The sequence below is a fragment of the Solanum tuberosum genome, unplaced genomic scaffold (assembly GCF_000226075.1).
Source record: "Solanum tuberosum cultivar DM 1-3 516 R44 unplaced genomic scaffold, SolTub_3.0 scf00010, whole genome shotgun sequence".
NCBI classification, from domain to species: domain Eukaryota; kingdom Viridiplantae; phylum Streptophyta; class Magnoliopsida; order Solanales; family Solanaceae; genus Solanum; species Solanum tuberosum.
In genome coordinates this window covers 3,914,144-3,926,480 of record NW_006238936.1, presented here as the reverse complement: position 1 = coordinate 3,926,480, position 12,337 = coordinate 3,914,144, and the positions used below count along the sequence as shown (strand labels likewise).

At 36.4% G+C, this 12,337-nt stretch overlaps 1 protein-coding gene across 3 annotated transcripts in view; it reads left to right on the top strand.

Annotated features, from left to right (window-relative positions):
• The first annotated feature begins 351 nt into the window (after positions 1–351).
• The window catches only part of LOC102597139 (CDPK-related kinase 3), a 12,509-nt gene continuing 523 nt past the window's right edge, over positions 352–12,337 (top strand). The window contains exons 1-11 of one of the 3 annotated variants that reach the window (XM_015312503.1): positions 352–1,368; positions 7,108–7,238; positions 7,441–7,482; positions 7,566–7,674; positions 7,772–7,850; positions 9,218–9,514; positions 9,922–10,031; positions 11,114–11,221; positions 11,382–11,444; positions 11,715–11,882; positions 11,969–12,037. In XM_015312503.1, the coding sequence (XP_015167989.1) occupies positions 841–1,368; positions 7,108–7,238; positions 7,441–7,482; positions 7,566–7,674; positions 7,772–7,850; positions 9,218–9,514; positions 9,922–10,031; positions 11,114–11,221; positions 11,382–11,444; positions 11,715–11,882; positions 11,969–12,037 (1,704 nt within the window). In that variant the 5' untranslated portion in view covers positions 352–840. The remainder of the gene's footprint in view (positions 1,369–7,107; positions 7,239–7,440; positions 7,483–7,565; positions 7,675–7,771; positions 7,851–9,217; positions 9,515–9,921; positions 10,032–11,113; positions 11,222–11,381; positions 11,445–11,714; positions 11,883–11,968; positions 12,038–12,337) is intronic. The other 2 variants (XM_006339697.2, XM_006339698.2) reach the window with 2 other exon arrangements.

Sequence of the window (12,337 nt, the reverse complement as noted above, 5' to 3'; positions counted from 1 at the left end):
TGTTGGTTGACACATCTCAAATGCACGTGGCTCCGCCACTACTTTTGACTCTTCACAAAAGAGCAACATGTGACTAGAAGATTAAATGACATTTAATACATTTTACTATTTTTAGTTCAAGTCAAATTTTTTTAAAATTTTATTAAACTTTAGGTCAAATCCACATTAATAACTAAATTAAAATGAAAAGAATATTAAGTAGAGTACTTTCATTATTTTGCAAGAAAATAAAAAGATTAAGGTGCAAATAATAATAATAAAATTAGGGGTGCAAAATGAAAGACTCCACTAAACTAAAGGACTAATCAACTCCGAGTTTGGCTTCCTTATTATCCATGAATTTCAGACAAAACTAAAATAGAATAAAAAAAGTAGCGTTGAATTAGTAGGAAAATGGAAGAGGGGAAATTTGAAAAGGACAAAGCCGCAAGAAAGAGCTAAAATGTGGGGCGGAAGATGAAGAATGGAACAACATCTGGGCTTGTCTTTCAAATAAAATCCCAGATTACGCGCATCTCTTCCAATTGACCATTTTCAAATTCTCATTTACTTCTCTTTTCCTCTTCTTCTCTTCTCTTCTCTCTGTCTGTATATAAACTCACCTCAAACACACACTCTCCCTTTTTCTGACTCTGACCTCTGACTGCCCCCTCCTCTCCTTTTCATTCTCTTTTTTTATCGTTTTCTCGCCGCAGATCCTTCTCTCTTTGCTCTGTCTCTCTGTTTCTTCTTCTCGATCTGGACCCTTCCTTGCTTTAGTCTTCTCTTCTCTTTGACTTCTTTTTGTTGTTTTTTTGCTGGTGGGGACTCCCTCTGTGACTACTGACTGACCTTCTTACCATGGGTCAGTGTTATGGAAAGACCGTCCCCACCGTCCGTGATGCTGATGGAGTTATCACGGATGTAATCGGTGATTCCGATCATCCGTTGCCGCAGACGCCAATCAGCAGCAACAATTTGCCGTCTGTGAAAAACACTCCGGCACGATCCTCTGCCAACAGTCCCTGGCCTAGCCCTTACCCTCATGGGGTAGTTGGTGTGACGCCGTCACCTGCTAGGTCCACGCCTAGAAGGTTCTTCAAACGACCGTTTCCTCCGCCGTCTCCAGCTAAGCACATCAAGGCGTCCCTTGCCAAGCGATTTGGCCATGCGAAGCCGCCCGCCGAGGGGCCAATTCCTGAGGATGAAACACCTGAACCTGATCAATCGTTGGACAAGAATTTTGGTTACAACAAGAATTTCGGGGCGAAGTTTGAGTTGGGGAAAGAGATCGGCCGTGGGCATTTTGGTCACACCTGTCATGCTGTGGGAAAGAAAGGAGAACTTAAGGACTTGCCTGTTGCTGTCAAAATCATCTCCAAAACCAAGGTAGTTTTTCCATTTGTTTGTTTCTTCCTGTTTGAAAAAGCATTGAACTTGTCAATTACGCTCCATTATAGCTGCTTTAATCTGCAACAGCAGATTATCTTCCACATGTACTTCTATGTTTTAATCTGGTTTCAGACATCTATCTCGTCCTCGTTAACTACTCCTAGATGTATGCGGTAACATGTTATGAAGGAAATACTTACCGAGAAGGGTGCGATTCCTCAAATGAATGATGGTATTCATTTGAGGAATCGCACCCTTCTAAATTCTGTAATCCACTATTGAACTCATTCTTTGCCTACAGAATTTTTATTTTAACTAAAATATTAAGAATGATACTGTGTATGGTCTGTTGATTAAACCAATTTAAAACCAAATAATTGGTTAAAGTTTTGTTCTGATTTTATTGAAAAAGCATTGAACTTGTCAATTACGCTCCATTGTTTTTATGCATACTGCTCCATTTTTATAAAAACAATGGAGCAGTATGCTTGGACATGACCATTAAACATTAAATCTGACTATGATAACAGTTTGTAGTGTCACAACTTAGTAATACTGGCGACTCTCACCCAACATATATTTGAAAGCATTCGACTTGTCCAAGTCCAATGCTTTCAAATATATGTTGGGTGAGAGTCGCCAGTATTATTAAGTTGTGACACTACAAACTGATGTGGGGCTTATATAGCCTTTGGGCTCTCCCACCTCAATAGCTAGTTTTAGGGTGGGAGAACCCAGAGCTATATAAACCCAATTAAACCGATGTGGGACTCAAGTCCCATACATTGCAATAGAATCCACCCATTATGGAATTGGGTTTATATAGCTTTGGGTTCTCCCTGGGTTGTATCGATCTTCTAGGGATCTTATTAGCCATGTTCTCATTTCTGGGGGAGTTTACTCAACTTGTTTCTCCTTAACTAGGAACTTTACTTCATGACCATATTTGGCCTATGACATTCAAGTGTCATTCTTACCAGCTTCGTGCCTAATAAATACAATGGAATCTGAAGATTACTGAATCTGTTTTCCAATTTTCTTTTGGAAGCTCATAAATTGTTGCTTCTCTTCTTATTTGGTAACCTTTATGAATTTTCAATTATGGGGACTTGTTTCTCCTTAACTAGGAACTTTACTTCATGACCATATTTGGCCTGTGACATTCAAGTGTCATTCTTACCAGCTTCGTGCCTAATAAATACAATGGAATCTGAAGATTACTGAATCTGTTTTCCAATTTTCTTTTGGAAGCTCATAAATTGTTGCTTCTCTTCTTATTTGGTAACCTTTATGAATTTTCAATTATGGGGTATATATGTGCAGGCTAAACTAATTTGAGTTGAAATATGCTCGTCGGTTTTCTCATCCTTTTGGGTTTGCATTACATAAGTCTTTATCAATCATCTAACACATGGAATGTGTGTTTCTTTGTTTTGTAAAGAAGAGAAGTGTATATGACAAGCTTCACTAAATCTTCTCTAAAATAAAATTCTAATTTGTGGGAGCTTTTGACCAACTACACCATGAGGGTAAGGGCTAGGCCAAGGACTGTTAGCAGAGGATCGAGCCGGAGTGTTTTTCACAGACGGAAAATAGTTGTTGCTGACTGGCGTCTGCGGCAACGGATGATCGGAATCACCGATTACATCGGTGATAGCTCCATCAGCATCGCAGACGGTGGGGACGGTCTTTCCATAACACTGGCCCATGGTAAGAAGGTCAGTCAGTCGTCACAGAGGGAGTCCCCACCAGCAAAAAACAACAAAAAACAGAGTTGAAGTCAAAGAGAAGAGAAGACTAAAGCATGAAAGGGTCCAGATCGAGAAGACTCTTGTGCAATAGCTTGGAAATCAGTTATGAGAGGTAAACCACACTAGGCAAGCCTTGTGCGGCGAGTTCAACCACACTAGGCAAGCCTCGTGCGGCGAGTTCAACCCTAAAAGCCAACTCTTGTTGTCGTAGGGCTACTAACGTCAGACCTTCATTATGGAATTCCCAAGCCAAAGTATTTGAGCCACCCCGATGGGTTATATGGATCAACTGATCTTAAAGTCATTGTAGGAATTGTATACTAGTGATTTTGATGTCGAATTGTCTTTTTTATACTCCATCCATTTCAAAAAGAATGAAAGGGTTCAGTGAGGGTCAAACTTTCTAATTTTTGGTTTCAATTCCTATATCAACTTTGCTATCTTTTTCTCATAAAACTTTAGTAATTAGAAACTACACAAAGAATACCGTAAATATTAACTAAAATATATAGATCAAAAGTATTAACTAAAATACTTAAAAAATATGTGAAACAATTGTCAAGAAAAAGTTATTTGACTCCCTAAATAGTAATGTTGTCATATAAAGGATAGAGAGAATATAAGTTGCTCGGACTCTGGTGTGAGTGTTTGATAAGGGTGCAGATCTAGGGGTCAGATCCTTTATGATCAAAATTTTAAGATTCGAGAACACGTCTATGAGGATTCGGCTAAAAATGATTCAAATAACTAAAATTAAAGTTATAAAACCTTGAGATATTATGTCAAAAACTTGAGACCTTCATTATGGAATTCCCAAGCCAAACTATCTGGGCCACCCCGATGGGTTATGTGGATCAACTGATCTTGAAGTCATTGAGGGAATGCTATGCTAGTGATTTTGATGTCAAATTGTCTTTTTTATACTCCATCCATTTAAAAAAGAATGAAAGGGTTCAGTGAGGGTCAAACTTTCTAATTTTTGGTTTCAATTCCTATATCAACTTTGCTATCTTTTTCTCATAAAACTTTAATAATTAGAAACTACACAAAGAATACCATAAATATTAACTAAAATATATAGATCAAGAGTATTAACTAAAATACTAAAAAAAATGTGAAATAGTTTTCAAGAAAAAGTTATTTGACTCCCTAAATAGTAATGTTGTCATATAAATGATAGAGAGAGTATAAATTGCACGGACTCGGGTGCGAGTGTTCTATAAGGGTGCAGATCTAGAGGTCGGATCCTTTATGATAAGAATTTTAAGATTCAAGAACACGTCTACAAGGATTCAACTAAAAATGATTCAAATATCTACAATTAGAGTTATAAAACCTTGAGATATTATGTCGAAAACTTGAGGACAAAATATTGATCAAGAGGAGAATCCTGGAAGAAGATATAAGGAAAGAGAGTGACAATAGAAATTTATTATACAGTGTATTCCATTTTCTTCAATTTCACCTTAATTTTGTGTTTTAATTATTGAAGTCATTGAATCTGTCCAGAATTTCTCCCTCGAATTTAGACAAAGTAACCAAAACCAATAGACCAGACTGGGTACGGATCCCACACTCACACCCATGTAGTGGCGACACGGGTGCGGCACCAAAAGTGAAGAGTCCAAGCAACTTAAGAGAGATTAAGTTAGAATGCTATAAGTGATTGGTGTCGGTGTTATTAAAAGCAAAAAGCGCAAAAAAGCTCTAAGGTCCTCTGAGCTTTAAGCGCAAATAAAGTTTGAGTTTTAATGAAAAATGGCGCAAAGTGCATATATATTTTTAGTCCAAAACTAATAATTTTAAGCATGGATCACAAATATATTAACAAAGAAATTGAAAAAAAAATACGATAAAGTGAAATACCAATTGCTTAGTGTCGCCTCCTCAAAAGAGGCTCATAAGGCAAGGAAAAGTATGCCTTAGAACTTAGATGATGACATTATAGCGCACAGTAAGTGGGACGAAGCACTCAACACATTTTGAGCCTCGCTTCAAGGATTAAGCGCGCCTTTGACAACACTGAATTTGGTCCATACTTTGCTTTAGGGTTTGCCGGCTATATATCTAGGAAAAAATGGTCTTTCATTTTGTATTTCAAGAATATACATTTCACTTAATTTATTTTCAACTTTTTCTTTATAATAGTGATGTCTAGGCCAACTTGCACACACCTGAATTATTTCACGAAGTACTAGCAACCACCCAACATCACAAGTATCGGTTAAAAAGTTATTGGGCCACTTGTTACACCAAGACTTAGGCAGATGGGAAGAAGTCACTTAACGTTTTTTATCTGTATTGCTAATAGGCGGATGGGAAGAAGTCACCTAGAGTTTTTGTCTGTATTGTTAAATGATCATTAGGCTCCAAAATTTTTACGTGCTTCATTGACAACTAGGTCATACATTTGTGTGCAACTTATTCTCACTTTTTTATGACTTAACATTAACGATTTAGTTGAAATGTCTGAGGGCTTGTTTGAAATTTGGAATTGATCTCTTGTTCAAAGTACTAGGAAGTGGCTGCATATTGAGTGGCATCCATGCTTTTGAGGATAGCAAATATTAGGACTCTTCTAGTTACAACCATTTTTACATTAAGGTTGCGTGCAACATTGTTAACGGGGGCGGACCCACCTTTAGTGTCAAGTGACACCCCTTTGTTGGAAAATTTCATGAGGTTGTGTGTTTTAGTCCTACTAGCCTCATAATTATATTTGTTTTTACTACAACCATTGATACCCCTTAATGACAATCCAGGGTCCGCTACTGATTGTTAATGTGTGTAGTAGTGGTTCCTAAGCATGTGTTTTAGTAGTACATGTGAATGTCTAGATGCATGACTACTCTCATCATGAAGGTGAAAATGATTCTAAAATATATAGGAAAGTACAAAGATTGGGTTTAGTCTCCTCATTCCTAAATTGGTTGGAATTTCTAGTAATTGTAGTATCTTCCTTATTTGGAAGAGGTTTCTGAAAGAAGGGAAGGCAATTTTATTTACTTGGCACCACCGAGTATTCCTTATCTGGAAGAGTTTTTAAGCACTACAGAATTTTCATTGATTCTCTGGTAAAGATCTGTTGGGCCAAATTTAATGCAAATTGAATGGAAGTGCTTAATTTAGTCAATCTAGAGTTCTCTTAAACAAGGCTTTTGTTCCTGGTTCTCCTGTAACATGGGGAGAGTTTGGTAGGTTGTTCGTAATAAGATTAGATGTACATGAAACATAGAAGAGTGTAAGTGTCTTACATTGGGAAATGTAAACCTATGCATTGGAAAAGGCATACCTAAAGCATCTCAGGTGCAATACAGGTGTCTTTAATTATTCTCCCAATTCTTTTCCTGTTTGTCTTAATTCTTGTAGGTGAAACTTCTTGTGAAATCCATAGAAATTTTTGAAATCCATAAGACAGAGTCAAATTGCGTAAGCTCAGCCTCATAGGTAACTTATATTCACCGGGTGAAATCACAAAGATCACAAATTGTATTTCCTGGATTACTGTAATTCATACATCTGTGGACGATGAAAACGAATGCTTATCTAAACAATTTGTCATGTTTAATTCATTTGAGATTATGCATACATTTCTTACTTTTTTGCTGTCTTTTATACCTAGATCTACTTCCCACATTTTCAAATATTTATTGAGTTGTTTTTATTTACCGTCTTAACCCAACTGGTCTTGTTCTCTTTTTGTGTTGATATGTGCTACAATGACAAGTGGGAAAGACTTTATTGTGAAGTTCGAAGTGGAGCATTCATTGTTATTGTTTTGAATTGCTTAACATCCGTGTCTTCGTTTTGTTTTCTGAGCTAAGTCTATTTGGTCTGATTCTTTAATCCAGCATTTTGGAATGGACAAATTTTTTTGTTGAATAATTTGATTACATTGCTACTATTTGATACCCAGTCTTGCATAACGCTGCTTGTTACCCAGTGATTGTTGACTTACCGAATGATGTTCAAATTTTATGTCCAGATGACAACTGCGGTCTCCATCGAAGATGTTCGACGGGAAGTGAAGATTTTGAGGGCTCTATCAGGCCACAAACATCTCGTGAAATTTCACGATGCTTGTGAGGATGCTAATAATGTGTACATAGCAATGGAGTATGTGCTTCAATTCCCATTTGATTTTGGCAGTTTTTATATATTTCGTTTTACTTCTCATAAGCAGATTTTTGTACCAATGCCAAACCTCAAATTATTTCAAGATCTGCCAGAATTTTGATTGAGTAAATGAGCAGATAATATTCTGCTCCCACTAGTATAGCTTTGTCCCTTATGTTCTTTTTAACTTTTGAATATGCAGATTGTGTGAAGGAGGAGAATTACTTGACAGAATATTGTCAAGGTAAATGGAATAATCTTCATAAACTAAATAACCTTCTTTGAGTGCTTGTAGTTTGTATTTCAATGTTCTATGTTTCTATGCAGAGGTGGTAAATATTCAGAGGATGATGCCAAACTTATTATTGTTCAAATTCTAAACGTAGTTGCATTTTGTCATCTCCAAGGTGTTGTCCACCGTGACCTGAAGCCTGAGGTTTGTAGTTATTTTGCTCTCTATGAAAACTGTAATTTCTTTCTATTTCCTTGTGGTATTGTAGTTAACAATGCCTTTTCATTTGCCTGCATCACAGAATTTCCTTTTCACCTCCCGAGATGAAGATGCTGATATGAAGCTCATTGATTTTGGTCTTTCTGACTTTATAAGACCAGGTAACTTTTTTAACACGCTTTCTTAAAATCTGTATAAGCTACTATACAAGAATTCTGTTCCAAGTTATTGATGTCATATTTTGCAATGGGGGGGTTATTGTTGCATGTGACTTGTGATTGAAATTTTAACACGCTTGGAAGAATGAGAGGACACATCATTGCCTCTGGGCCATGTGTATCAATTAGGCTTCTGATGCTCTGTGTGTACGGTGATTTCTACTAGTTTACCTAGTTAATTATGTATGAAATATCTCAAGTCAGTAAGCACTTAACCTAGAGGACTACTAGATCTTCTCCACAATATGATTGTCTTTTTCTCACGTAGTGACTTTTTTGCCTGCTTTTGGGCATTGTATAAAGCTTCTTTAGAGCCATCCAAACTGTTCCTGCGAACAGAATTCCTTTTTAAACCAGTTCTTCCTTCTCACTTGATGTGAATAGGAAGGTGTGACACCAGGAAGATTGAAGTTGTTACAGTGAGACGAGGTAGACTTTGCTGCAACAGACCAACAATCTGTTGGAGTTCATGTGGACTTGGTGAACAGCAGAACAAAGTGAAAACAAAGTATTTGCATAGGCGATGCCAACAAGTTTGAATTAAGGTTTAGTTGTAAGTGATAGTCACATTAGATCTGGGTTTGATAAAGTTTTTTCTAGTTTCATAAGAGATTGTGTGATAGCGTAAGGGTAGTTGAGAATAAGAGAATTCACAGTTTTAGGGAACTTGTAAAATGGAGCAGATATATTTAGGCAATTCAAACAGCTAACGGCAATTAGTTTAGTATTGAGCCATGGCTGTAGTAGTAGTTCTTAATTCTTTTTCACAGTAAGTTATCGGTGTCGAGCTAGTAGTTTGTTCTCTATATAATTGGAGTAAACTACCGTAAAGGTTTATAGTTGAATGTTTCATAGGCTTCATGATTTGTTCAGAAATGAATTGCTAGTATTTGTCTGCTTGTTTTGTTCCGAAATGAATTTGGTATAATACAGCATAAATGATGAGCTATGAAGAAACAATCCTTGCTCTGCTATCATGGTGTCATACTGGAGTAAAAGTGTGAAACAACTAAAGAAAACAACTTGGCTACTGGTGCTTAATCCTCCACCCCCTAAAACAGAGAGAGAAAGAAACACGACATCGGCAATGGTCTATTTCTTATAACAAAAAGTCATGGGCAATGGTATTAGTGATTTAAGAAACTTTGTTGCCACAACTACAGATTGGTTACCTACAAACTCTTTTAACTCCTTGTGGTTAATATGTGGTTAATTGAGAAGTTCTCTTGGTGTGTATTGTTTTCAAAGGACCCATGCTTTGATCAACCCACAAGTCTAATATTATTCGAACTACATTTGGGGTTTTGCAGATGAGAGACTTAACGATATTGTGGGAAGCGCATACTATGTGGCACCAGAAGTTCTCCACAGATCTTACAGTTTGGAAGCAGACATCTGGAGTATTGGGGTGATTACCTACATTTTGTTATGTGGAAGCAGACCATTCTGGGCAAGGACTGAATCTGGGATTTTTCGCTCAGTATTGAGATCTGACCCCAACTTTGAAGACTTGCCTTGGCCTTCTGTGTCTCCTGAGGCCAAGGACTTCGTAAAGAGGCTTTTAAATAAGGACTATCGTAAGAGGATGACTGCTGCTCAAGCTTTGAGTAAGTTTATCACTCCTTCACTAATTCATTGGTTGACCATTGATTATCACTTCTCAGCTTGTTAGTTTTCCACATGAGAGTTCCCACCTGGTGGTAGGTCAGTTTGACCGAATCGAATTGGTTAGAGCACTGTACGATGTGATGGATGGTGTACCTTTTAATTTCAATTCCATAGGATGGTCAATAAATATGGTGAAAAAACTTTCATTAAGGTGTACTTAATGAATGCTTTAAGCTTTTCTGAACTGAAAGTATGGTGGGGGTTGTCGGTGGGAGTGGTGTTATTATTGCTTATTTTGTTATTTTTGGCTAAACCATATTCTATTAAATTTTCTTGGGTGTTCGTTATGTCCATACACACAGTTTCTTGCAGAAGTATAAACTAATACAGATTTTTCCAATTACAGCGCATCCATGGCTGCGCAGTGAAAGCCATCCTATTCCTCTGGATATATTTGTCTATAAGTTGGTGAAGTCATATCTGCATGCTACACCTCTCAAACGTGCAGCACTAAAGGTATGATGTTTTCTTTTTCTCTGTTTTTCCTTGTCCTTGTTTGACAGTTATAGCATGACAACTACAACGTTCAAAACACATCTTGTAGTTCAACTGTATTCTCGAATTAAGAAAATAGTGGCATTCATCTGGAATTACAGCTGGAATAATTTTTGATCCTATATAGAAGGTTTTTGTTTCTGGGGGAGTTGGGTTTTGGAAGACTAAATTCCTGTGATTACTGAAGATTTTGGTAGCCCAGAAGAGCAAACGGATGGCTGATGGAAAACAAAAAAGTAGAAATTTCATAAGAAAAATAGAGTATTTGTAAAACCAAATCAGGTACTGACAAATATGATAATGCAGTTGGCATGGTGGGTATCCAAGTTAGTATCTTTTTATTACCACAAATTCAACTTTTGGCTCTCTTCTTCTTTTTATTACTACATATTCAACTTTTGGCTCTCATTCATGCTAGATAACTTTCCACCTGCAAGTCTACAGTTGGAATGCTTATCTGGCCATTCACTTCAAAAAATTTCTGCTAGTGTCCAACTTTCCTCCTTGTCCTTGTATACACTTGCATTTTAAGCCTCACCCAGATAATATGTGGAGGGTCTTCGTGTCACCATATTATTACCTTTGAGTTCTTCCATTGATTTGCTTTAGAGCTTTTCTCGTTAACACTTGATAGAAAATGAAGACTCCATTCTAGCAATCTGGTTAGTGGTCGATTAATAGACGGTTCTCTTTAGATGCTACCTGTTCAAAAAAAATAGATGGTTCTCTTGGTTCTTTGCCCTAGAGAGTGTTTATTTGGCATTTATTTGATTATTGCTTATAGATGTTGCATGAAAATTTCATTTTCTTCTCACCTTTAATCAGTCTCATGGTTTACCCTGTTATAATAGTAATCTTCTTAGTGGTTTATGATATGGTAGTGTCTTTTATTTGATGAATTTCTTTCTTGTGGTGCTGTTTCTTCATGGATGGATTGCTCTTCTGATGTGCAAATTTTAATTTGACAAAAGTATGGTTAGAATGCATAGTCAGTGTAACAATATGCTAGGTTTTGAAATACTGTTGTGACTTTATGCGTTCAGGCTCTTTCTAAAGCTTTAACGGAAGATGAACTGGTTTACCTAAGAGCTCAATTTATGCTTCTGGAACCTAGTAAAGATGGTCGTGTCTCGATTGAGAACTTCAGATTGGTTAGTATCTTGACAACTTCTCTATTCATCTTTTTCCGAATAAATAGAATAAGACATTTAAGACTGAACTGTTCAAATATGATAGAAGAGATGTCGATTTCTCTTTAGCTATCTCTGTCAATTGTGAAATCAGAAGTTACTAAGTGTTGTGAAACTGCAGGCTCTTTTAGGAAATGCTACTGAAGCTATGAGGGAGTCAAGGGTGCATGATATTCTGAATGCGGTAAGATGCATCTTATCTTTAGAATCTGTCAAAAGTCAAGTTTAAACTATTTTCTACTGTAAATGTGAGATTAAGCTCCAGTGGTTAGAAAAAATGTAGCCTGCTTTCATCTCCGAATAATGTAGCATGTGATCCAGCCATTTTACTACTGAAAGGCTAGCTTCCATAGATGTATTGTCTGTCTTGTGTCTGTGTCCGTACATGGATATTTCTTTTGAATTGTTCAAATACACACTTAACATTGAAGCTTATTGTCCTTTCACCTTTCAGATGACAGCATTGTCATATAAGAAGTTGGACTTTGAAGAGTTTTGTGCTGCTGCAATCAGCACATATCAATTGGAGGCTCTCGAGGAATGGGAGCAGATTGCAGCCGTGGCATTCCAGCATTTTGAGCAAGAGGGAAATCGGCATGTTTCCGTAGAGGAATTGGCTAGGGTGGGTATCTTTATATTACCATAGCTGTTAGTATTCAACAAATTCTAGTTTGAGGAAATTCTGAATCTGGTTTGACAACTATGCAGGAGTTGAATGTGGGTCTAACAGCTCATTCCATTCTCAGAGATTGGATAAGAAATGATGGAAAACTCAACATGCTTGGATAATTATTATTTTAATTATATATAGTTATTATTTTTGTGTATGTATTTTTTTTGAGGGTGAATAGTATTATTATTTTAATTATATATAGTTATTATTTTTGTGTATGTATTTTTTTTGAGGGTGAATAGTATTATTATTTTAATTATATATAGTTATTATTTTTGTGTATGTATTTTTTTTGAGGGTGAATAGTATTATTATTTTAATTATATATAGTTATTATTTTTGTGTATGTATTTTTTTTGAGGGTGAATAGTATTATTATTTTAATTATATATAGTTATTATTTT